This window comes from Pseudopipra pipra, chromosome 10 (genome assembly GCF_036250125.1).
Source record: "Pseudopipra pipra isolate bDixPip1 chromosome 10, bDixPip1.hap1, whole genome shotgun sequence".
NCBI lineage: Eukaryota > Metazoa > Chordata > Aves > Passeriformes > Pipridae > Pseudopipra > Pseudopipra pipra.
In genome coordinates, this window is record NC_087558.1 from 11,491,845 (window position 1) to 11,516,359 (window position 24,515).

The 24,515-nt window shown below is 44.8% G+C and overlaps 2 protein-coding genes across 2 annotated transcripts; one reads left to right on the plus strand and one right to left on the minus strand.

Annotated features, from left to right (window-relative positions):
• The first annotated feature begins 4,344 nt into the window (after positions 1 to 4,344).
• Positions 4,345 to 15,689, plus strand: CLDN16 (claudin 16). Its single transcript, XM_064666217.1, has 5 exons — positions 4,345 to 4,735; positions 9,319 to 9,421; positions 9,661 to 9,825; positions 10,904 to 11,095; positions 11,437 to 15,689. Exons 1-5 carry the CDS (start codon positions 4,622 to 4,624, stop codon positions 11,574 to 11,576), a joined length of 714 nt encoding a protein of 237 aa, XP_064522287.1. The 5' UTR covers positions 4,345 to 4,621; the 3' UTR covers positions 11,577 to 15,689.
• Positions 15,690 to 17,217: 1,528 nt separating this feature from the next.
• Positions 17,218 to 24,256, minus strand: TMEM207 (transmembrane protein 207). The gene is made up of 5 exons (XM_064666218.1): positions 24,046 to 24,256; positions 22,179 to 22,216; positions 21,721 to 21,765; positions 21,131 to 21,273; positions 17,218 to 20,182 (listed from the first exon to the last, which is right to left on the minus strand). Exons 1-5 carry the CDS (start codon positions 24,118 to 24,120, stop codon positions 20,034 to 20,036), a joined length of 450 nt encoding a protein of 149 aa, XP_064522288.1. The 5' UTR covers positions 24,121 to 24,256; the 3' UTR covers positions 17,218 to 20,033.
• Between the last annotated feature and the right edge of the window lie 259 nt (positions 24,257 to 24,515).

A 24,515-nucleotide genomic window follows, 5' to 3' on the forward strand; every position in this document is an offset into this window, starting at 1 on the left:
AGTTCAAGCTCATACGGGGAAATGCACGCTTGGATGAGGATGACGCCGCTGGGACGTGGCAGGACATCAACAGCCCCCGGGGTGCTTAGGGGTGAGGGCTGTCCACTGGAACTAGGGACATGCCGAGAAAAGGTGTGTCTGATCCACTACCCAGATCCTCTGCCAATACACGCCCCGTGGAGCTGGTATGCAGTGACGGCATCGTATATTCTCTGGCTGCTTTCAGGAAACCCGAGTGGTCACACATGTTTTCTCTGATAAGGATCTTGCCACACCCAGGCAGAGAGTCCTGCCCCGGTGTTAAAGAGGAGCGGTGTTGTGACTCCTCACTCTCGATCTGAAGGCACTTAGTCAGGGCCTTGTTTTCCCCAGCTCTAAAATGGGGTTAGTAATACATAGTTGAGATTATGTGTTTCCCAGGTGTGGGATTTCACAGGCAGCCATAAAACGAAATTTATTGTACTGAGAGAAAGTACACAGTACTTTGAGTACAATAAATTTCTGAAAGTCTGAAAAGACTGCATTGAAATGCTTATTTTAGCTTTTATTTTGTTTGTTGGAGTGATTAGAAAAGCTGTTTTAAAGGGCTGCATACAAGCATCATACCTGTGTGTATAGTATAAACAGACACAGACAAACAGAGTTTAATCCTTTAAGATCATATCTACTAGAAAATGCCTTTTCTTTCATATTTCTATTAATCCTATATATTACCTGCTTGAGAAGTCACAGGTTGCTCAGAAATCTTAATATTTTCCGTGGGGTTACTGAGCTAACACCAAGCTAAATCCCAGGGGTTTGTGACCGTATGAACATGGCTGAAGTGATACATTACAGCTGACACACACTGCTCTGTCATTCATGTGTGTACACATCTCATGTTCAAGGGGCACTGCTCTGGAGATGAAGACACTTAAGAGGCCACAGGTGGTGGTATATGAAGCAGGAGAATGGAGAGGGTACAACGAGGAGGGAGGAGTAGGAAGGATTGGGCAGACAAGCCCATGGAGAGGAAGAACTCTTAGGGAAACCCCTTCCAAAGCTCTCTGTCACCTCTGACTCCTGAGCCATGCCCACTGGACAAGCCCCTGGCACTGAACACGAGTCACCTCACTGCCTGCTTGCCTGCTTGCAGTGAGGTCTGTATTTCACGCATTAAAGCATCACCACTTCCTTCTTGCTCAAGGCCCTCTGCCAGACTATATATTAGACACTATGGAAGTAAAGGGATAACACAATCCTTCTGTGATCACGGGACTGCGACCTCATTGGGGTGTTGCTGCAAGAATGGAATGTAGGTAGACAGATGACAACCAGTCATCCCAAGACTGGCAGTAGTTTCTCTCTCTCCAGCATAATGGCTTGGCTTTAACAGAGAGCAGAGACCACCTTGTGTTAATGAGTAATAAAAGCAATTGACCCGTAGTGCATTCATTGCTGAGCTGGAGGTGTGTGTAGTCAAGGTGATAAGGCTGTTATATTAGCAAAGTTTTGCTGCATCAATGCCATGCAGAGTAAAAGCTCGACAAGGCCAAGCTCTGACAGTTAAGTATTAGGATACTCTAATGCTTTGTTAGTGTCAAAGTACAGTTAGCATATGTAGTACAGCCTACAAATCCATTGGAAAGCCGCACTGAGTCATGTCAGCCAGGTTTTAGGCTACATAAAGACATATTGGGAGGTTATTTTGGGAGAGCTGTTTTCTAAAGCTGAGGGGACATCTGTCATGTAAGTTAGGAAAGCAGACTATGATGAGAAACTGCAACAGACTTTGATTCAAGAAGATGCGGACTTATTTAAAATGAAGAATATTAAACATGCACCTTGCCAGTTTCCACTTAATACAGAATATTGTATTTTTTCCAGTAACTCCGTCAGATTCCATGGAACTGTTTGGACCTAAAGAAAGACCAGATATTGGATTGGCCTCTCTGTTAGGTGAAAAATCACAAACCATCTGCGTTGTGTTGCACACACTGGAACAGTCTTACACCAGGGAAAACTGGAGGATCCCGACCTGCTCGGCTGCCGAGGCCAGGATGCTCCTGAGCCCTGAGTTAGATGCAAATGGCTGGAGCCACTTCCTGTCCTCGGTGACTCATGGTCAGGGAAGCACCGGCATCCTGCTCTAGGAAGGGTCACTCTCCTGCCCTGCCCTGCAGGGAAGATGAACACAGGGAGGTGGCTGGAGCTGGGACAGCAACACAAATTGCTGGGCATATGGAAAATAAACAAGACTTTGCCATGACAGCTATGGAGAGATGAAGCAAAGCACATGCAGCACTCATACCTCACAAGCTGCCTTCATCCCTTAGTGGAGTTTGCTGCTTGGTCTGACATGGATGGGCATTTGATGGGCTAAACTGGAAGAGCAGATTATGATGTGCCCATCACAAAATCTTAGAAACACCTCTCTGGCTATGGTCCTACTCCTCTGGGAGATTTTCACTTTCCATCTCTGCAAGGCTTTTATTGAGACATTTTCAGCATATACCAAGTAAGGAAAAATGACCCCTTTCTTTCCAGCTGGGCTTATCCTCTCTGAAAGAGGGTTGTATTTGGGTACAGGACAGAATGAGAAGGCAGGGAGGGTCATATGGCTATAATACATTTCTTGGCTAATCCAGGCTTTGTTACTGTCAAACTCAGGTCTTGACACCTCTAATTCTGATTGTGAGAAGGCTCTCTCAGATTTTTCAGGCCTTTTCTGAGCTCACTTTTTCTGAGTTGCCACTAAAATACCTTTTAAAAATGGGTGCAGACACAAGGTAATGAATACAGTGCAAGACAAGTATAGGAAGATGATGTATATTGTCAATGCCTGTCTCATATAAATGCAATCTATTTAATATGTCTCTAATGAAACCCATTATCCTTTATGGGACCTGTGTGGCTGCTGCTGTGTCCCCGTGGGTCAGAACTGTTAAAAACACAAACCCATCCTTGTCACAGAAAGCCATGAAGTAAAAATCATGAAGGTTTATTTGACCTATACAGACATTTGGATATCAGAAATCTCAGTGGAAAGCATCATACACACATAATAATATCAAGACAAGCAGTTTCTACAAATGGTATTAGGAAACAGAAAGCAGAAAGCTAAAGCAGCAGAGTCTCCTGCATGCCCTGGCTTTATGACCTGGGACTTTTATTCTCCACTTAAATCTCCCAAAGCACGTTCTGAGGACCTATTCCATGGTGTGACCTCTGAGGAATGGAGTGAGCCTGGGATCAAAGGTAAAAATTGTTCTCTCTGACAGTAAAACTGCCTCACGAGGTTATGATAGGAATTATATGGGTTACATATTGTAGGAATAATAAACTCATTGCTACAGTATTTGGAGGAAAATCCTGGAGAAGAGAAAGCTTTGAGCAGCTCTGTAAAGGTACCGCTTGGCTCCATCTGGAGGTGAAAACTGAGATGACAGACACGGTCAGCTTGGATAAGCGAATGTAAGCAGAGCTGAAAGCAGAGCAAGAATCTGCTCCTCTGCCCTGTGTTGAAGATTTGCCCACTCAAGGCAGTCTTTTGCTGCTTCTATTTATATTAAAAAATAAAGATCATTGAGGATGCGATGATTTCTGTGCATTTGTACCTTTGGGGTGGGAGGAATTTTTAGGCCCGTTCTCCCTTGGTCTTGCTGAAAGGTGCTCTTGGAGTCCTGATAGGTTTCTTAGCACTGCGAGAGAGGAGACATAGAGAAACTCCTTATAGAGCCCCGACCTTCTGCTCCTGGCATCTTGTGTGATCCCTGATCATCCAGGGAATCCCTCAGGGGAACAGGAAGGTTGCAATCACAGTAAGCAAGCAGGGAAAAATCCAACAAACCAAAATCCTCCACTGGATTGAAAACTTCAAGATTTCCACATGGGAGCTGTACTCATGCTATGAAGAAACTGAAGCCCAGGGCATGAGAAGTATTGAGATTTGACTCAAATGCAGAAGGTAGAGCTCTGTATCTGAGCTGGGATGGTGGTTTGCGTTGGCTCTGAAGGCCCACGACCGCTACCTTTTCCCTTCCCTCTCCAGTAGATTCCTGCATTGAACTAGATCTGCATCAGAGTGCATGGTAACCAAGCTACCTGGGATCTACACCAAGACAATTTATAGTTGTTTCTTGCTAAGGCATGAACCAAAGAACAGAACTAAACATGCGTGTGCACCTGAGAGCTCTTCTGTGTGCCCCTAAGCAGTGCTTAAAACTTCCGCCCTGAAGAACAAATTTTGATTCTCTTCTCTAACCCCTACTTTGACAAAACCTGCCATGATACCTGCTTTCTCTGCAAGTCAAGGACTCCATTTACCTGCATGTCACTTCTGCACAAGCCCATTTCTCTTCAGTCAGGCATGACAAGAGCTGTAACTGTGCAGGGCGGATTGGCTGCAGCAGCTCCTGTGGGCGCACTCACCCTCCTCCTGACCCCGTGGCAGGAGAGCGCTGCCCCTACAGCCATCACTAACAGATGGCATCTGCACAAGTGAGAAGGTCCTGCTGCTCGTGGTCACTGGGAGAGGGTGGTGGTGACCTGGGACACTGAGCCTCTGTCTCTACCTCAGCTTTAAGAACGAGGCTGGGCACTGCTGTTCTCACTCCCCTGGATGTGCTGAGCACCTGCTGGCATGAGGTTTTTCCTCCAGTATGTGGGCTGCTTTTTTGCTTTTTTCTCTGCTGGGTTTTTGATAACATCTACCTGGACAGACTGCTGGATGGTGAATGCTGATGACTCCCTGGAGGTAAGATTGGGGTGAGGAGAGCCTGATCACCAAAACCAACATGTCCTAGGGAGAGTTTGGTTCCTGGTATCATTGCTCCACTCTCATATGCTTTTCCCCTGTTGTACTGGATGAAAGTGGATGAAAATGAAATTAATTACTGTGGCAAGAGCAGGAGAAAAGTGGTATTTTGTGTAGTTCTCTTTGGCAGGCTTTATTATCCAGACTCTGCTCTCATTTAGTAAGTTTGGGAAAGTTCTACAGGCTCTAGTTTTATATGTGCACGAACTTGAGTACAGTTATTCTGTGTCTCCAGCCTGCATGGATATTTTGGAGGTGTTTCTGATTCTGTAGGTCAGATTTCCTGGTGGAAACATCCACCATGTCCAACTGTGCTCTTTGTCTTTTTCTTAACAGCCATTGAGTTACAGGGCTAGCAGAAATTTGAGGGGGCCATGGGGACTCAATATCTTCTTGAACTTGTGCAGACAGTAGCACTCTCATTTTAAAGAAAGGTATTGGCAAAAGTAAATTGCACATAAGGGAGAAGATTGCTCCTTACCTGCAAGGTGTGCCCCAAAGACTCCAGGCCCCAAATCATCACTGTTTCTGCAGCACTCAGTACCGCAAATTTGTAATTTTCTTCCCAGCATAGCCATCTATTTCTGCACATTTAAGGGCTGCATATCCAAAGAGTGGGAATCTGCTCTCTGGCAAACTGGATACCTTATGCAGTGGAGGTGAAACACCTTCCAAGACAGAAAGTTTGGCTGAATATATCAGGAAGAAACTCAGTGATTGCAATGCATCATTTAGATGCATCACATGAAGTGGTGAATTATCTGAAGAAAGAAGGATAAAACGGATTACGAGAAAAACACTTTTTTTTTTCTCTATGCCACAAGAAATCTTGATAATCTGAGTGTCAGTCCTACCCTGAAAGGTGGTTGTAGATGCTGAGGTGGTGGTCACAGATCCAATGAAGTGCAATTGCTGATGGTCAACATGTCTGCTCAGTGAGCTTTTTCCAGGGAAAATAGTATGCACCCAGTGATGCTGGATGGGATTTCACTTTTCATTTGGGAGCTATTTCAGATTTCTTTCAGGAAGATGTGAATTGTTTGTAGTCGGATGAAGATATCAGTAAAATCAGAAAAGCCAAGTGAATCTGATAGTGAGGAAAATCAGAAGAGGAAAACCCGGCTCCTGAGCAAAATGAGTCCAGGAAAGAACCAGTCCATTACCCTGAAGCTGTGTAACCTTGTCTTCTTGGCACAAAGGCACCTGCTGATGGGCTGTCCGAAGTGCTCCATTAACACCCAGTTTGGTTATTAGCAGCCACTATTCTCACATTCCTGCTCTGATGTGAATACTAAATAATGGAGCAAAATGCCCCCAGCCTTAATACCTGACCACTGATCTTAATGACCCTAATGACTCACTGCCTCTCTAAACAGGGAAATGCAGGTGGACTGTCCATGGCCAGAAAGGTCGTGGGGTCCACAATGGCTCTTGTTTTCTGCTGGAAAAAGGGTGAGTCAGGCAACTCTGACTCCAGGAGAAGGGAACTCCATCCTGCAGCAGCTGTAGCTACTGGCTCTTGTCTGGTTGCTTGGTTTTGGCCCTGGCTCCCAGCAGATGGGGAGGATGAAGCCCTCACTGTGGTCCCACTGGAGAGGAGCAGCCCAGGAGGAAGAGGCCAGGGAGCACCAGGAGCAGCCACTTCCAGAGGGGCTTCAGGGGCCCTGGCCAGAGCTCAGCTCTCACAGCCTCTCACCTCCCCTTCAGAAACAACAGGTTATGGCCACACAGAAAGTGATTTAAGCTGATGACTCCTTGTGAAGCATCAAGACAAGGCTGGCTCAATTTTTGCAGCAGTTTGTACTGGAAAAAGCCCATAATCTGCTTCCCAAGGAGCACTCCCTGTTGCAGGTGGATTATAAATATTACCACTACTGTTAAACACTGCCTGTTTTACTCTCGAGCTGGGCTTGTAATCATCGTATGTTGGCACCTTTTCACAGTGTGGTAAAACACTGTGACTAACATCGTTCTCATGTTTGTCTTCTCCACTTTCCCCAGAAGGAGAAGTGTGTGCTTGTTCTGGCCTTTTTTTAATTTGTATGAGAATTATTTTAATATTAATTATACATTATGAATAGGATGTAATTATATATATTACAGTCATTATGCAGTTCATGTTTTACATGCATACTTGCTTTAGGGAAAGCAGGTTGTGGCAACGTTTGTCGTAATCAAAGTGGGAGATGAGGAGCGTGGCAGAGATGTTTAACTGCTCAGGGAGTCCTTGGCTGGGCCCAAGAAAGCTGGGGCACATTTGCTATGGGGTGAGAGAGTTGATGGGGAATTAGTGCTACCAGCACGGTGCACGTGGGATGGAGAAATCCATAACCCCCCATGATGCCCCAGCCACCCCTGATCCCCCTCCCCTTTCAAGCAGCGAGTTCCCATGTGCCTGAAGATTTGTACTGTCAGCACAAGGGCAGATGCCCAAGGGTGGTTTGGGAGCAGGTTAACAACCAGGAGGACCAACAACCAGGTGCACAAAACAGAAGGAAGAAAGAGTTGATCAAGGAGGTTACAAGGCAGATAACAGAAAGCAGAATAGCTAAGCAGTGGCTCAGGGCAGCAACTCCAATATCTGTTCCCAACCCTCCTGCACCAGGCAATGAGACATTTATCCCTGTATGTGCACAGGCTGCATGGAGGTGGGCTGATCCCTGCTTTGACTATGATCAGCACTAGTAGGAGTAGATGACAACTGAAACATCCCAAGAAATGCAAAACATTTATCAAGTTTTTGTTAATCTGGGAAGGGAGTTATTTCACAAGCTAGACCATGATCATAATTGTTGAGCCTTAAGACCTCTGTTTTGCTTGGAGGCTGACAAAGCCTGGAATCCTGTTAGTCTCTTCATAAATAATTTAGAGGAAGATGCTGCTTGTAAGATTTAAAAAACAATACTAATGCGAGCAAGTAAGGAAGTAACTGACATTACTAGCTGAATACAGAATAGTATGAATAAGCCTGTGGTGGTTTGGGAGGAACATGAAATGATATAAATGTAAGTGGAACAAAATGTAGTTTAATAAAAATAAGCTAATTTCAAGCACAGCCTGAACAGTGGTGAGTTAAGAAAGGAGGGGAGCTGCAGTTGCATTAAGAGGGCCACAGTAAAAACACATCTAATGCGCACATGGCAAATTGTTTTACGTGACACTGTTCTCTTGAAAAACACAAAAACAATGAAATCAGTTTGTTTTACCACTGATTCTCATTTTTTATGAGATCGTTCATTAAACATGCCCTGAAATTCTCAGAAATTTTAAGCGCTTTTTATCTTCATGAAACAAAACATGTAGATTGTTTTCATTCAAATATGAATAGTATCTCTTTTGCCAGTCTGAAGTAGTGAGTAATTTTTACTTGCCTTTGATCCACAGGGCAGTATCACAGAGGAGCTGCACTGTTTGGCTCAGACATTTTATTGTGGACAAAATATTGTGGCTGGCTACAGACTTCAATATATCCTGAATAAGACTTTATTAGGTGGTTGAGATATGTTATTATCTGCTTTGTGATTTACACAGTGCAAGAAAAATTAATTTATTGCATCATCTAAGCAAGCCTCGTCCCCTTTGCCTGCATGAAACTCATTTGATGGAAGAGTTTCTCCTTCCATTAACTGCAGTGGGTGTCACTGGCAGCAGTGGGCAGGCTGGAGTCCAAAGCTGCACCAACACTAGCTCTGCTCCTTGTATGAACCATTCCAGGAATGTTTTAGTTGTGCTTGTTGCCATATTTGCATTGGTAATGAAAATACCTCCCATATTAAAGTGATTTATGGAAGGCTGGGCTTGGAATGGTATCTACGGCTTCAGGACAGTGGAGACGATTAGCCATGATGCTACTACAGTGTCTGCCCCAGTCTGGATGTTTCAGCAATGACTGTGGCTTGGGCACGCGTGGTCCCAGAGCTGGCAGCACACCTGGAGCCCCAGGGCCAGGATCAGCGCTGGCTGCCTCTCATTTTCCAGCCAGTGTTTATGGCTGAGTCATTTGGAGGCGGCACTGCACAGGTGTCTGCAGAGGGGCTCACACCTACACCTCTACTTTGCGCGTCTCTCTTACTCTCTGAGCTGCTCCTTCTTGTCAGGAGGATGGTGTAAGGGGAGCATGGACAGCAAAGTCTCAGGTCATCTGGTCCATAGCCCTGCCCAGCTCAGCCTAGACAAGCATTTGGCAAGGAGAGATCAAACCTGCTCTTAGGTCTCCCTGGTCAGCCGCCCCCCAGCTCTTCCCAGAAATTTTCTTCAGAATTTTTATTCTTAACAATAGGTAGGCTTTGGGTTTTTTCCCCTAATGTCTAGTCTGAATTTCTTTTCCTCTAATGTAAAAACATTATCAGGTACACAGAAAATATTGTAACATTGTCCTTGTCCTCCATCCTGCTGCTTTCTCTCTTTTTCAAGCTAAAAATTCTGGTTTGCCATCAATGTAACCTCCAGGATTTCTGTTGAAGGGCTAAGCTGACCATCTGCTATGTTGGTGGATGTTTAAACTTTATCTTCTCAATCCACAGGTGAGTACAAAATGCCGTGGCCTGTGGTGGGAATGTGTCACGAATGTTTTTGATGGGATCCAAACTTGCGATGAGTACGACTCCATCTATGCCGAGCACCCTGGTATGTAAGAGTCATAGATGTTTCTACAAGTAGTGGGGACACCTGAGTGTAGACTAAAAGAGTATCTGTTCTATGCAGTGACAGATAATTAGAGGCATGTTTCTTTTCTCAGTGAGGTGTTACTCCCAGAGGAAGCTGGAGAAAACTTCACCCCAGAAAAAAATGTCATAGGATCTGACCCCATTACCCCTTACATTTCCATTCCCTGTGAACTAGAACGCTCTGCTTTTGTCCTGCAGTGAAGCTGGTGCTGACCCGAGCCATGATGATCACAGCAGATATCCTGGCAGGATTTGGATTTCTCTTCCTTGTGCTGGGATTGGACTGCGTGAAATTCCTTCCCGATGAGCCGCTCATCAAGCTGCGCATCTGCCTGGTGTCTGGAGTTATGTTGCTCCTTGCAGGTATTCCCTGCTGAGCCCCCATTCTTCAGGAAACCCTTTAGCAATGTGGGAAAGCACTAAAGTCTCTTATTTTAGGGAGAGAGGCTGGGGATTTTCTGTATGGTAAACACAGGGGAAGAATCTTTACTTGATTTATTTGTGCAGTATAACTTCCTCTGTTCACCACCTGCCCCTAACAGCATGTAGTTGAGTTTATCTGCTTTCAGTTCATGTATTGACCAGGTGACTTGGCTCTGAGTTGACTGACTTCCATTTACTGTGAAGCAGTCAGCCTTGTTGATAAAGCAAAGAGACCTAATTGCTGAAGGACTAGAAACTTCTGGCATCCTGGTTCTGTTCCTGGCTCTGCCACAGATTGTGTGACCTTGGGCAAGTCACTTAGCCTGGAATCTCTGCAGCTGATCTCTAATAAAAGGATAATAACGTGTCTGTCTTTCCTAGGTGATAAATACCCAACTGGCTGAGATGCTTTGTTGTTACAGCTAGTGGGAGAATTTTTAATACAAAATTAAATATCTGACTAGGTACCAAATAATTTCATTTGACTTCATGCCAATATTGAGCAGCTACCTCTGTTCAGTGTGAGCAGATTTAATACATAACTCACCCAGGCTACTGGGAGCGCATGTAAAACACTTGGAGAGGTTCTTTTAAACATCTTCCATTCAATTCTCAAAGTTTGTGCGACAAACAGCATCAGAGTTCTGAAAATCAAAACAGATTAGAAAATTAAATTCTGGAAGCAACTTTACAACAAGTTGGTAAACAAACTGAGAGGGGAGGAGCTTTCTGCCTTTTACTGCGGAAAGCTGAGTGCTGCCAGCCGATGCTGGTGGTGTGTGCAGTGCCAAGCTGTGAGGTGCAGCTTCTGCCTGACAGTGCTGTGGCTGATATCAGCAGGAGCCAGGGGGAATCCACCAAAGGCTGAGGCTGAACAGGGGCCAGAACCTGCCATCCATGGAAGGTCTTTCCATCCTGAAGTCTGACCCTGCAGACAATAGCTATAGCTTCAGATTTTGTTTGTGATCTTCTCGTTGTCCACCTGAGAGCTGTGTGGCACCTTGCTCCTGTCCTGCAGGTCTGCCAGGCATCACGGGCTCAGTGTGGTACGCAGTTGATGTCTACGTGGAGCGCTCCTCTCTGGTCTTCCACAACGTGTTTCTGGGCATTCAGTACAAGTTTGGCTGGTCGTGCTGGCTCGGCATGGCGGGGTCACTCGGCTGTTTCTTATCTGGGTCCCTGCTCACCTGCTGCATGTATCTCTTCAGAGGTGAGGAACCGTGGCAGGGCTGAAGCACAGTTCAGAGAAAGAGCCATTGCTTGGGGTGTGCTACAGGTGCACGGGGTGGGGAAAGTCCTTCAGGGACATCCTTTGGGATGGTTGTTCATCCCCAGTAGCAATGTTTTTGGCTGTAAAATGAGAATAGTCTTAGGCATCTCTAGAAAGCAAACTGAGGTCTTCAGGTGGGACCTGAGGTGTAAGTATGACATAAAATATGTTGTTATTGTGTCACATCTTGGAGTGCTACTTCCTCTGCATTATGAAGCTTTGCAGCTGAAAGTCACTAGGCACACATGAGCAGTTCCCATTTCTCTCCCTGTGCCTCACAGAGACCAGTTCTGGAAGATTCCATCCTGCTTACTCCTCGAGAAAAGGCTATTCCTCAGCTGCGACCATCGTAACAAATGCGCATTTGCCATCCTCACAAACAGCCACTGCCAAAATGTATGCAGTGGACACAAGAGTGTGAGGAGCAGGTAGGTGCTCCAGAAAGCATTCTGCTTTTATTTGTAGTGGATTTCACAGAGACCCAAGCTCTTGTGGTTGTGATACGGGTGTAGTTACATTTCAAGGATCTACTGTATGCTACAATGTTTGCATTATGAGAGCTTCAAAAAAGCCTTCCTTCAAGAAAGTAATCTCTGAGAAGATCTTGCTTTAGGGAATCCTGTTTTCTTGAGTGCTGAGGCCGCTTGCATGGACTGAAATAACCAACACAAACTCTCTCAGCATTTGTCTCAACACTATTGGTACAAGGAGATAAATCAGCTGTTCCCGAATCAGACCACAGTGTTCTGCATGAAGAGCCCCAGACTGGGAGATGGATCTGTTTCATGTCTGGCAACATATCAACAGAATGTACAAAGCAGAAAATACTGTCAAAAAGAGGGACTGACTGTCTGACCAACATCTGGACCCTGTGCACCCAGCATGGGGGTCTGCTTCTCTTACAGGCAGATGGAGAGTTCTTCAGAAGATAAGAGTTGTATTAAGCATCTGACCCTTTCTTTGGTCCATGAACTGCTGCACTGAGAAAACACTGCAAATCCGGGTGCATTCTTCCCTGCAGAATAGAATCCTTCTCAGTCAGTGTTAAAATGTACATTACAGATGCTCTAAACTCACCGAGATCTGGAAATTGCCAGCTTCATCCTGCTTAGTAAAGACATTGCTTGGACAAAGAGAGTGAAGATCCAAAATCTGACCTTGTGCATGACAATATGTCTATATTAGCTAGAAACTAGGATAAATGATAGTAAAATCTGTTGTCCCTTTCTATCAAAAGATATTTAAATCCAGTTCAGGACCTACTGCAATCCATGCTGCCATAGGCTGGATGAGGCTGGAGCATCAGCCAGGTCTTCATTAGGGTGGGTGACAAAAACCCATTATAGTTTAACAGGTTCCCTAAGAATGAATGTGAAAATTCTTCCATGCCTTTAAAAGAAAGAGAAGCTTAGACAGGGCTTTCTTAGAGTTGTTAGGAACTGTTCAAATTCAGTCCTTTCTACTGTGGGCACCATATCATAAGGTCACGGGCACTGGAGGTTGAGAAAAGGCTCTCAGCACAGAGGTGTGTCTGCTCAGGGGCAGTGAAGAAACAACAGTGGAGTCTCACCAGGGTGTGCACAGCCATGGGTACTCAGGCACCACCAGAGGTAGGCTTCCTCCGCGGACTACTTGGTGGTGAGACTGGATTTTCTTCTCCCAGAGAATATGAAGTAAAACCTTATGTTATGTGGGCCAGAGGGGGATGGGATGGCTGAGGATGGAGTGGGCTATGTCTCAGATATCACCTCTGATAGCCCCTACGATGGAAAATGAAGGGGTGAGTCCTCTGATGGATTATCCTGGAAGCAGCATCTTGTGCTGCAGCACAGAACTGATCAGCATCGTTAGAACATAACCCAGTCCTGACACAGCTCCTAGTCAAGAAGTACTCAGGCTCTGGAACAGGAAGGACAACAGCAGGTCTGTATGGCTCTGCTGCAGGCTCAAGCACCTCCACAGGGCCCAGACCATAATGCAGCCATCTCAGCAAGAGCCCTCGTGGCAGCGCTGCTGCCCAGGAGAGGGAGGTTCGTGCCTGCAGAGTTCATGCTGCTTGGGTTGGCAGTTGTTTGTGTTAGTCCAACTGAAAGCAGATTATTGCCAACAGATGAGCTGTATTGAACAGATGTAAACACAGTAGGGGAAGCGATGGAGGTTTTTTTACAAGGTTCTGGGAGACAAGGAATACAAGAGTTATGAGTGATGTGATGAATTCACGGATCTCACCAAGAATGCACAAAGAGATCAGAGGTGACAGGAATTTTTGCCTGTTAACTGCATCCAGAGCTTGGTTGTTCTTTTTTTTTTTTTTTTTTAAGTTTTTCACAGTCACATCAGAAATGTGTTTGCTGTGGGGTTTTGGGGCAGGAGAGCTGATGCTGCTGATACGCTCTGCCGGGGCAAGGAAGCTCTGGGAACACTTTTGAGTCTGGTTCCTGGGTTGTGCCCCTGCTCCCCTGCTCCTTCAGGGACATACTGGAGGGTGAACACACCCTAAAGGCAGAGCTGTGCTCAGTGACTGCTCCACTGCCCACATCCCCACTCCTGCCCAGAGAGGCAAATGCTCCCTCAACCTCCCTGAGGGAGGAGAGATGCCGCAGTGCCACAGGCAGCCTCAACTCGACTCATGCAGCACACACATGCTCCTGGGTAGGACTTGCTGAGCAAAGACTTCATCAGTTGAACCAAAATTCTGAATCAAAACCTCCCCAGCCTATACAGCCAGCACGTTGTTCCTCCCCACAAACACTCGGGCACATCCTCCAGCCTCTTGTTGCTGTTTTAAATAGCTTTTTCTGAGCATGAAGATTATTTCTTGCTGCAAAGACTTATTCCTTGTTTAGCAAAGGAGAGATGCAGATGTAATTGCAGATCCCAGACCATTGATTTCTCCTGTTCAGTAGTTGAGGAGAATTTCGGGCCTTCATCCTAGTGGTCTTCAGCTTGATTTAAGGTAGTGGGAGCTGTTTTGTGACTTGCAATGTGTGGGACACACCAAACAGTGACTCAGTGGGCACTTTGGGATCTAATGCCTATGCCTGGATCAGGGGTGAATATAAAGGACTTGTCTCATTAGTCCCTGCAGCCCTGTGCTCCTTCTGGGGGTACACAAATAGACCACATGCATACCCTAAATACTATCTTAACTCAGGGTCCATCCTCCTCAAATACACTTGACATACAAAGAATATACATACAAATATTCTTGCATAAAAGAATATTGCATAAACACTTGTGAACCTCTCTTCTTCAGTATCTGTGTAGAATAAGAGTTAATTTTTTAACCATACTTCTATTCTAGCCAAACTCTACGATAGGTTTTGAGAATCCATCACCTGCACAAGAGGACTAGGAAGAGGTCACAGCAACCCTTAGGTTTGCCAGGTTAATGTTTTGTAACAACTGGTCCAGTGCTGCACTGCTTCATTATTCAAATTCTGCTGACAATCTATCTGATGTTTTGATCAGGTGTTGTTATTTAATTGTTAATCCCTGTTTGATTTAATACTGACAGTGGTTTCATGACTGCAGGATTCACTCCTCATTTGCTCATTACCACGTCACAGTGCAGATCCATTTTAGTTTAGTTGTTTATTCATTAGCAAGAAACCTCCCAGAAAGAATACAGGACTTATTTTTTCTTTCAAAATCACAACCAGTCCCTAAGGCTAAAGACATATCAGATGAGCTCAGTTATTAAGGTATTTCCTTAATATCTACTTACATTTCATTCAAGCAGTAGCTGACTAGGAATAACAATAGACTAATTTTACCTTCCTGATCGCCATTGATGACTTACCAAGGCTTTGTTTCTCAATTGTTACTTTCAGCTGAGGCCCAACATTTAATCCTTCAGTTCCAACAGCTTTTTAGGTTTCTCCAGATTTTAACTAACTTCCAAGGAGTATTTTTATGTGTTTGGGCACCTCAGTCTTCATTTCCCAGGGCATAGGGAAAGTCAGGGACTTAGCTGAGAGCTGGAACTCGCATCTTTCCTCCCTGCTGTACCTGCCCCATGGTGTCTCCTTGAACTGGGGCTTCCTATTGTCCTCTTCATTGACAGCACACAGATTGGTGCAGTGTGCCAGGGATCCAGCTGATTGCAGGTTATGAAAAACGGTGAAATGCTGTAGGTAAGCTTTTCGTTGATTTCATGCCTTACAGATAGGTATTGATTTCCCATTTTGATACAGGCAAGTGAGATAGTAATAAAACAATGACATCTGCAATGGCTATCCTTTTCTGCATGCAACATTACATCCTCTCACTGCCTTGATCAGCCTTGTTCATAAAGACTTTTAATTACCCTAGCAGTAATTAGGGCTCACTCTTATTGTGACCTTGTGAACTAGGCTGTCTCCTACTGCATTTGCATGAATGTTTCCCAAGACACAAATTTCCTGCCCTTCACAAACATTGTTATGTGATTTTGGTGTGGATTCAGTAGATTTGAACAATTATTTTCAGTAGAGCGGAACGTTAGTTCAGAATTCTGCTTTTCTAACATCAGGGAGATATAATAAACGTTGCTGCCTTTGAGTGTCTTGTCTTTCTAACCCACATCCAAGTTTTGCCCTGAAAGGTGTTTTGCCAAGTGACCTGCTTTGACTTCTGTGAGGAAAATCAGTGCTCTCCTGCAAGGACACACAAAAGGCAGCAGCACAAACAGGACCAGCTCTCGGGTAAGGGGGAGGGATTTTGGAGGCTGTCCAGACCTTTGCTGGTAGCTACAGACCTTGGATGCCAGTGCACACCTATAGTGATTCAAAGAAACCTTTGAACAATCTGAAAAGCACTTTTATTATGGCCGGGGAATGCGAAAGGGGCAGATGTTCTCCCCAGTGCACTCCACTGAGCAAAGGAACACCGTAGCTTTTTATACAGTTTGAAAGTAGCAAGTTTAAAATTATCTATACACACACTCTTTTTGCAGTCTGCCTTATCTAAATAGACACTTAGTTTTACCTCCTATTCCTACCATTACAGAGTAGTTACATAAAGTTTTATCATTTCAAGCAGTTCCAGGTTCCCCACCCCTCTCTACATGCTAAAAAGCCTTCCCTGTTCCCTAAGCTATTTTTATCTTAATTGCCCACAGTTTGGGCAGAAACTTTTAAGCAGTTTTACATTTTGTAAAGTCACACTTACATAGCTAAATTAACATAGCTAAATTTTATTTCATTTTCATTTCTATTTCAATAGCAACGGCTCTTTGCAGCCATTGACTTTATTCCAGCTCAGATACATATACTTAAAGTAATTTTGTAAAGTTTTCACGAGAGAAAAGTAAAATTCCACCAAGAAAGTGAGGTTTTCTCACTCAGCTGGGGCTGGACTCCCACAGTTTGCCCTTCTGCATCTGTTAAATATTGTGGGCAGGTGATTAATGACTGAAATACTCTGTTCAACCGCTGTTATAGGGAGAAGAGAACAATTTTCTTCCAGTACCTTTTGGGTCCCTACTGTAAGATGCCTTTGAGCGAGGAAGAAATGAACTAGAATTGTGCCATCTAGTGACCTGAAGAGGGCGGGCATCTGTCCCCGGCCCCATCCTAATCCTCTCTGCCCATAAGTCTTTAACCCATAATGCAGAATCTTTAGATGACAATAAAAACCCCCGTAGATTAATGAGCATAACAATTATTTTCCCATCTTTCATGTCCAATCCTCCTGGCATTCCAGACTGATGCACTGTTATGGCTCAGCTGGCTTTGGTTTTGCTCTATTTTGCCTGAGAGCCAGTTTATGACTTTATTATTCAGCTCTTAATGTGTAGAGGTGAAAGTCCAGCCATGTGCCTCACCATGTTCCCTTTGTCTTTTGCTTCCAGATGGTCACCAAGCAATTAGTGCCTCTGTACTGCTCCCATTTCCCCCTCACAAGGCTTGCTGAGAACAAGCTCCTCCACATCTGCCTTCTACTGTTTTCTGCTTTTTTCTAAAGCCTTTTGCCATTTCTTCTTGAAGTCAGCAGGAAGTATAAGTCAGAGAGTGAGTGGCAGCCAGAGAGTTGCAGCAGAACAAGTGCTTTTCCAAAGTGGACTCTATTCTTCCTAATGTGATGAATTATAAGGGAATGGCTCATCTTTCCTCACAATTCTGGAAACATCAGCCAAACTGCATTAACTGCCCTCATTAAAGTCTGAGTGCTTACAAAAACATAAATTACCAGGTAAAATCTCTGCTTTTGTAAGAATGGGAACACAGGTCTGGAGAAACCTTGTCCATTCTGCTGGAGCATTTGTGGGTAAGGGGGCAAGCTGGGGGAAGCAGCTTTCATAGGCAGCAGTAGGTCAGTGGGGCCAGCCCAAATACATTTGTAGAAGGAAGGAGCCAATCCTCTTCTCCATTTCAATGATCAAGCCAAGGACCAGGGCACTGCCCACTTACCCTTCTCTTGGGGCAGTCTCCTTTCCCACCCCAAGCCAGCAGCAAGGTCAGTTTGTGTTCCCCCACAGCAACCCTACACTTTTTTGCAGATGCCTCCTGGCCTTCAGCAGTTTTTGGAAGCTCCCGTGGCTTCCTGTCATGTTGCACAGGTACCACAGCACACAGGTTCTCCCATGCTGGGAACTCCAGATGGAGCCTGATTTTGTGACAGCCACTAGCTCACTTTACTACAAGCCACTTGTCACAATTTTGATGGGATAATTTGATTCCTTTTGTGAATAATTAAAGCACCACAAACATGAAGCTGAACGCACTTGAATGCACACCAGCAGCAGGGAAACAAACCTGTTTCCACAAATGTTTCTGTGTGCTGAAAGCCTCGCTTGCCCTCTGTTGGGTGGCTGGGGAAGAATTTATGGCCTCAGGAATGACTGGTCCTGGCGAAGGAGGGATGCAGAGAGATGGAGGCATTGAAACCAGAGCAGTCCTTGCTTGTTAGCCTCTCTAGCCACCTGATTAGAAGGTGACATTCAATGAAATTAAAGGCAGCAATGTATTTAGAGCCAAGCAATGAATAAGCAGGAGGTGGTAATGTTTTATGCAGTACACAATGCAGACAACCTGTGGAGTTCACTGCCACGAAGGGGTCACTGAAGCAAGCGCAGTGTGTAGGTGGGAAGCAAGTGATGGCTGATTTAATGCCCACTAACAGGCTATGCAAGCTGAAGTGACAAACATAATCAAATCTCATGCTTTAGGGCATAAATTGAAGGGGTTGAGTAGTGGAAGCAGTTATGTATATAAAAGGTCTGATCCTGAGAGGTGCTGATTACCTACAATTCATAGTAGTTCAGCCAGGAAAAGGACACTCAGGATTTGCTTGACTCCCCTGGCTGAGTCTGTGCTTACTAATTTTCCTTATTAATAAACGTGGTAATATTTTAGCCTGCTGGCACAAACATTCATTTGGCTACAGCAACATTTATTTCCTTTCACACAAGAGTCAAACATTAAAGCTGCTTCTAAAATAAGATTTTAGAGAGATAATTTGCAGTGGTGCTGGCAAGGAATTTTCTCTCAAAATATGCTGTAATTCTTTATCTGGCAAATGTTCTTATATAGAATCAATATGAGAATACGTAAGCACTTCAAAACCCTTAGTGGATTTATATTCCCAGTTTTCTTTCTGAGCACCTGAAGTGGTACTAACCTTGCTCTACAGGTAGGGAGCTGCTCCATGAGCCAGGTTGTGGGCTTCCATTAATCTTTTGGGGTACTAATCCAAGATGGACCCAGCTGCCCAATTTGACCATGAGCTCATGGCTCCATGGACGTGCAGTGCATGGTGTGACATCTACCTTTTGCAACAAGAGAGGTCTGACTGCAGCCCCCTCAGCCTTTGCCACTGAGAGACCAGAGGCAGAGAGGTCAGGTAGGCTGAATTCAGCCTTCAGTGACCTGTCCATGACAAACAAAAGGAAATCTTTGCTTTCATCTGGAATATGGCTAAGGGGGAAATTCGGCATCTTTCCTCAGTAATTTGAGAACTAGTTAGGCTAACACCTCCTAGGAATGACTTATGTACCACTGATCCTGCTTGGGCATTAGGCAGCCTGAATGGCTTCTTGAAGTATTTTTCCATTCTGTCTGCAGTGATCAACTCAAAGAAAATGACATCCTTTATCCTAATAGATTTCTGTAGCTAAGTATTAAATACCTAAGCCCCTAATTCATGTCTGTGGGGAAATTCCACAAGTGTCCTGGGCCATTCAAAGCCTGCTGGTCTGCAGTGCTAGGGCAAGAGTATCTGAGGACAGTCACAATGGAATTAAGAACGGCTCAGATGAGCAAATTCACTTTTTTTCTGTGCTCTGTAACCAGCTCCTGCCACTGCTGCTACTCATAATCCCTGCTTCTTGTTTTCTCTTCCCTGACCATAAATTTGCTGCCTTTTGCACTAGACAAATCTGATATGCTGTGCTAAATATTTTAAATGTGGCAAACGATCCTTCATCATAGAGTGGCATGATTGCATTACAATGTATTAGAACAACATGACTTTGCCAGAGGGTGTTTCTTGGCACCACGCCGAGTGAAGGAGGCAGCCCAAGTTTGAGAAGTAACTAGCAAGTCATTTATCAGCATTCGGTCCTAAAACACATGGGGCTACACCAGCTCTAGCAGCCTTAGAGAGATAAATCTGGAGGCTGAGACAGAAACTCCAAATACAGATAGGCTTTGAGGAAGCTTCTTAAAATCCAGAGCCATCAAAATGTCAAGCTGAGCTCCTGTGACAGATTCAACACATGCTTTTGGCATTTGTTCTGTTGTATTTAGTCTCCTCTTTTAGGTTCAGATGAAATATGTGCTGCTTTTCAGTCTTTTGGCCAGCCTGTGGTAAGGGCTGATTTGCTCTCACACTCCTGTAGCGTGATGGAAGACCTTTGAAGAGCCAAGTGGAATCACTGGAAGCCAACATGTGGTGTCTAGAGCTTATTTTCCTTCATAACATCCTCATAGGATGGAGGAAACTCAGTTCCCCCAAGGCTGAACTGTGGGGCAGAAGAGGAGGACATCTCTGCAGTCATGCAGGGGCTCAGAGATCCAGAGAATGGGCATTGAGATGCTTCACTCGCTGGGGAAAAAGCAAAGTCACAACCATGCAGGAGACAGGCACGAAGAGCAAGTGTGGGGGTGAGAGAGGTGAGCCCGGGAGGAGCTGCCAAACCACTTGGAAACAAGAAAGGCATGGATGTAATTTTTGAAGCATGGCATCACAAAGCCTTTCACCACAAACTCCAGATACAAGAAGTCAGGACAGAGGCATATGGGTGGGTTTGGGGTGGGTCTTCCCTGTGAAGACACTGCCCATGACCACCCAGAAAGCAGGTAATACATTCAATACATTCTCTGGGAAGAGCTTAGGCTAATGATAGGACTAGATTAATTTTTCTTGGAGGAATGTTGTCTGGCCTAGCCTGATGGTGCTGCTGACCGTATTCCAGGTCAGTTATGGGTGTTACACATAGTTATTATAGCCCAGTCCTTGAAAGGCTGGGTACTCCTGGGGGAATGCTGAGGGTGGCTACCAAAACAAAACCCACCAAGACAAACTTCTGACGGATCTCAGGGTGTATCAACCAGTTAAGCTGCCTACTGGGGTGGCTCAAGTTAGACTAGTGAAGTCTTGCCTGAGTGAGAAATGCAGGACACATGCTGGAAAGGGCTGCTTGACCCCAGTGCCTGCGTCTGGATGTTGGGCCACTGAGCGCCCAGCACCGAGGAGAAAGTCCCACACACCTCCAATGTGAGCCTGGCCAAGCACCTTTGGGACACAATGGACACACAGAGACGGCACCAAGTTCAACTGAATGTACAACTGGGGAAAAGTGGATGTGGCTTCAGCCCTCCAGTCCACGGTCTGAACACGCCCCCAGGATGCCTGAACCGGGCACCTCACTGTTCACCAGAAACACAACCCAGCTCCCACTCAAGCCTGGCTACCTCCTTCTGGGTTATGGATGGTCCACAGGAGGCCCACTACGGCTGGCAGGACCTTGCAGCAGGCAGAGACAGGACTAACCACAAAAGGTGTCTGAGCTGCTGAGGGCGAAGACAGCCACGGTGCGTTGGCGGGACAGGCAGCTCCACTGTTTCAGCCAGCACTGCAGGCAGCAGCAGATCCCACAGGACAGGAGCAAGGCCAGGAAAAACAACATCAGGAACCTAAGGCAGAGGCAGCAGGGGAGGAACAGTGCCATTACCATCTGCAGACAGCACTGACAGATGGCTGCATGTCTTCAAATTAACATATTCATTAACATCTTTTGCAAATAGCCATTAAATGTTGCCGCTTCCCCACCAGTATACTGGACATGATCAAAGTCTCCAGAAACCAATGTCTCAGGCCTGAGTGCTCAGCGACAAGTGCTGGCTGGAAATTCAAATATTTCTCCCTGAAATCATCCATCGTTTTTTCCCAGCTCAGTTGTCAGCGTACAGTGAGGAGGATATGGATAAATGATTCCCATTAGTTTGTAAAGACAGAACACAGGGACAGCCCAGGAGCAATGCTCTCTAGCTATCAGTCTCTCTCAATGCCTTTCTCTCTGTATATCCATCAAAGAATATTATTTGTCAGTTTTTTCCCTCTAAAGCAGATCTGAAACTTACCACACATACCAGCTGCTAAAATTTTCATTGCTCTGTCCAATGCACCTAAAAAGGGAAAGATAAAAGGGACTTTCAGTCCAGCGTGAGGGGACTGTACCCACTCCAACACATCTACCAACACAAAGAAAAGCATCATCAGCAAGTAGAAGACTGAGAGTTTTCCTCCATCAAGGGAGCCCTATTAAAAGTTTCTCTATGTAGATGGGAGCAGATGCAGATGATGTACGAAGCAGAGTGCAACTGGTTTGCCTTTCAACACTGGCACCCGCCACCAGCGTTTTTGCTGAAAACCCAAAGGGTTGCCAATCTCCATTTCCTCTTTGGGAAAAAACTCTAAATGGCCCTTTCCTGGAAGCGTTCATTCCTCTACTGTGCTGGTGTGCCAGGCAGGAGCACAGCATCCCTGAAAGAGCCCAGGGTGGAGGCAGCCACGGGTGAGAGAATGAAGCCACACTCACCTCTCGCCAAGCTCACAGTCCAACTCAGAGTCTGCTAACTGAAAACACACATGTAAATCACAGAGGGCAGATATGTGTTGGTTTTTTTACAATTTACCAGTACAATTACTGTTCTTAGAGTGGGAAGTCCAAGAGGAAGAGCCATACAGGTGCTTGTCCTGCAGGGTTGAAAACCAGACCTCTCCCTAGGGACCATAAGGCTGAGCTCTTGCCTCTGTGGATCTCTACTCTGAGCCAGCTCATATCAAAACCAGCAGACAACTTCACCAAGAGCTCAATAAATTCAGTAGTTTGCAGATGAAAGCTAGGCCAAGGAGAAAGCATTCCTTTTGATGTGAAAGAGGGAAAGACAAGAGCAGGGAAACACCCACCGGAATCAGAGATCTGTTTGCTGAACTGGGCTTTGCTGTTCAGAAATGTCTGCTGAAAATGTCCCACAACCAAATTCTTGATCTGTGGCTCATTTTCCATCAGCTAATTGTGTGTGAATGCATCCATAAATAGGAGCTCTTTTGACCAGATATGTGCTGTACCAAGCATTTTCCTCTTTTCAGGTAGTGGTGGTGCATCATTCCCAGAGTCAAGTTTCAGGTATTGCAAATATGTGAACCTGAAACCTGTTTTTCAGGTATATTTTCTACTCTCTGCTTAAGGAAGTTTATTTTTGCAAGTCTTGTTGATCTTAGCCTCAGTTTCAGATCATCTGGGCAAAAAGTAACCAGAGTGGTTCATCAGAATAATTAAATCAAATTCAATAGTGTTTTTGGCTGACTTGTGTTAGGTGTGTTATAATAGTTGCCCAATGTTATTACTAAAAATTCAGATCAGGTATAGAATTGCAATGACACTGGGAAGTAGAATGAACAAGATAGAAGAATTTAGATTTATTTATTTATTGGAAAAAAATGCTAGAATGTGATTTGTAAATCGTTAGTTTGGATTTCCCTCTGTGTATATCCAAAACATGTAGAGATTTCTGACTTTCTTTGAGTCCAACTAAAATACTCTGTTCTGAATTATAAATTTGTATCAAATATGTATAATTGAGAGATCTCATTTTACATTTCTAAGTAACAGGACTTCTTTGGAGGCACTTTGTTATGCAAAGCTTGTGCCACTGTAAACAGCAAGAAATCCCCCCCCCCAAATCTCTATAATGTGTCTGATCCTGTGCACAAACTGCCTTTCCATTCCTAGTTTCACCAGAGATCTTGAGGTGTAGTAAGTCTTTCATATAAAGTGCTATCTATGAAATTTAATGAGTGGCTGAAATACAAATGAGGAATAGAGAAAAAGACAGAAGCTTCAACTCTTCTAGACGTGTCCTTTTAAAACTGAGCTAATTTGCCATGTCACACATGCACCCTGGTGCAGAATATTTTAATTTTTTTTTTTTTGCGCTTCAACTGATTATTAAAATAACAGGTCAAAAGCAAATAGGTGGTTGCTGTGATTACATATACCCTTAGTATTCTTCATGGCTGAATGACATCCTTTGGACTCTCTTTTATCATCCTTCAAACTACCTCAGCAGAGCCACCTTAGCATAGTTAAACTGCAGCAAAGTGCATCTGCTCTGAGGCAGTAATCTGTCAGAGCAGCCAAACACCCACCCATGCTGCTGAAGCCCCAAGCTCTTCCATTTCAATAGCTGTAGACAGAACAAAGGATTAAGGCAGTCATGTTTTCTCTGCATTAATTGGAACTGTTGTGAGCATTAAATCTTCCCCACATTCATCAGGTCCTCAAAAAAAACCTTCACCAAAAAAAAAGTAAAAATGGCTGATGACTAAATTCCATAAAAGCTGAAATCTTCCCCCCAGAAAATCCCTAAAATCAGCTGGGTCCCAGTGAAGGGTTTGGTTACCTGGAAGAAGGTTAAACACAGAACTCCAGTTCCTATGATCCATGAAGTGAAACACAAAGCTCCAGGTCTCTGCATTACTAGTGCAAGAAACTTTAGAAGAGCTTTGTTTGCAGCAGTGTTTTACCCTCTGTAATTTGGTGCTTTTAAAACTTCTCTGGACATTGTGCCTTCAGCCAGAGAACACGTTACCCAATGGCTTCCTGCGCTTCAGAAATTACCGCTAGCCAGAGAGTTGGGTTTGCATGGACACAACTCAGCTACTAGAAGTTAAAGGAACATTAGTTTAAGGTCAGCACCTTGCAGTTGTTTCAGTATTTTCATAGCTGTTCACAAATTCCTGCTGCTGAAGCTTAGTTCCATATTAACCCACGGCTGCATTTAACAGGACCTGCTACAAATAAAGAGTCACTGGAGTCCGTACCGTGAGGCCACGCTTTCATTTCATGCTGCCTTCAGCTGGAGTACTGGCA

Bases quoted from the DNA above. Each gene is read 5' to 3' on its own strand.
- TMEM207 (XM_064666218.1), bottom strand. From the start codon at position 24,120: ATGCAGAGACCTGGAGCTTTGTGTTTCACTTCATGGATCATAGGAACT. The intron at 21,766-22,178 runs GTGAGTGTGGCT...TTCCCTTTTTAG, and splicing joins GACTGTGAGCTTGGCGAGAG to GTGCATTGGACAGAGCAATG. The intron at 21,274-21,720 runs GTAAGTTTCAGA...CCTCTGCCTTAG, and splicing joins TTTAGCAGCTGGTATGTGTG to GTTCCTGATGTTGTTTTTCC.
- CLDN16 (XM_064666217.1), top strand. From the start codon at position 4,622: ATGAGGTTTTTCCTCCAGTATGTGGGCTGCTTTTTTGCTTTTTTCTCT. The intron at 4,736-9,318 runs GTAAGATTGGGG...CTCAATCCACAG, and splicing joins ATGCTGATGACTCCCTGGAG to GTGAGTACAAAATGCCGTGG. The intron at 9,422-9,660 runs GTATGTAAGAGT...TTTGTCCTGCAG, and splicing joins CATCTATGCCGAGCACCCTG to TGAAGCTGGTGCTGACCCGA.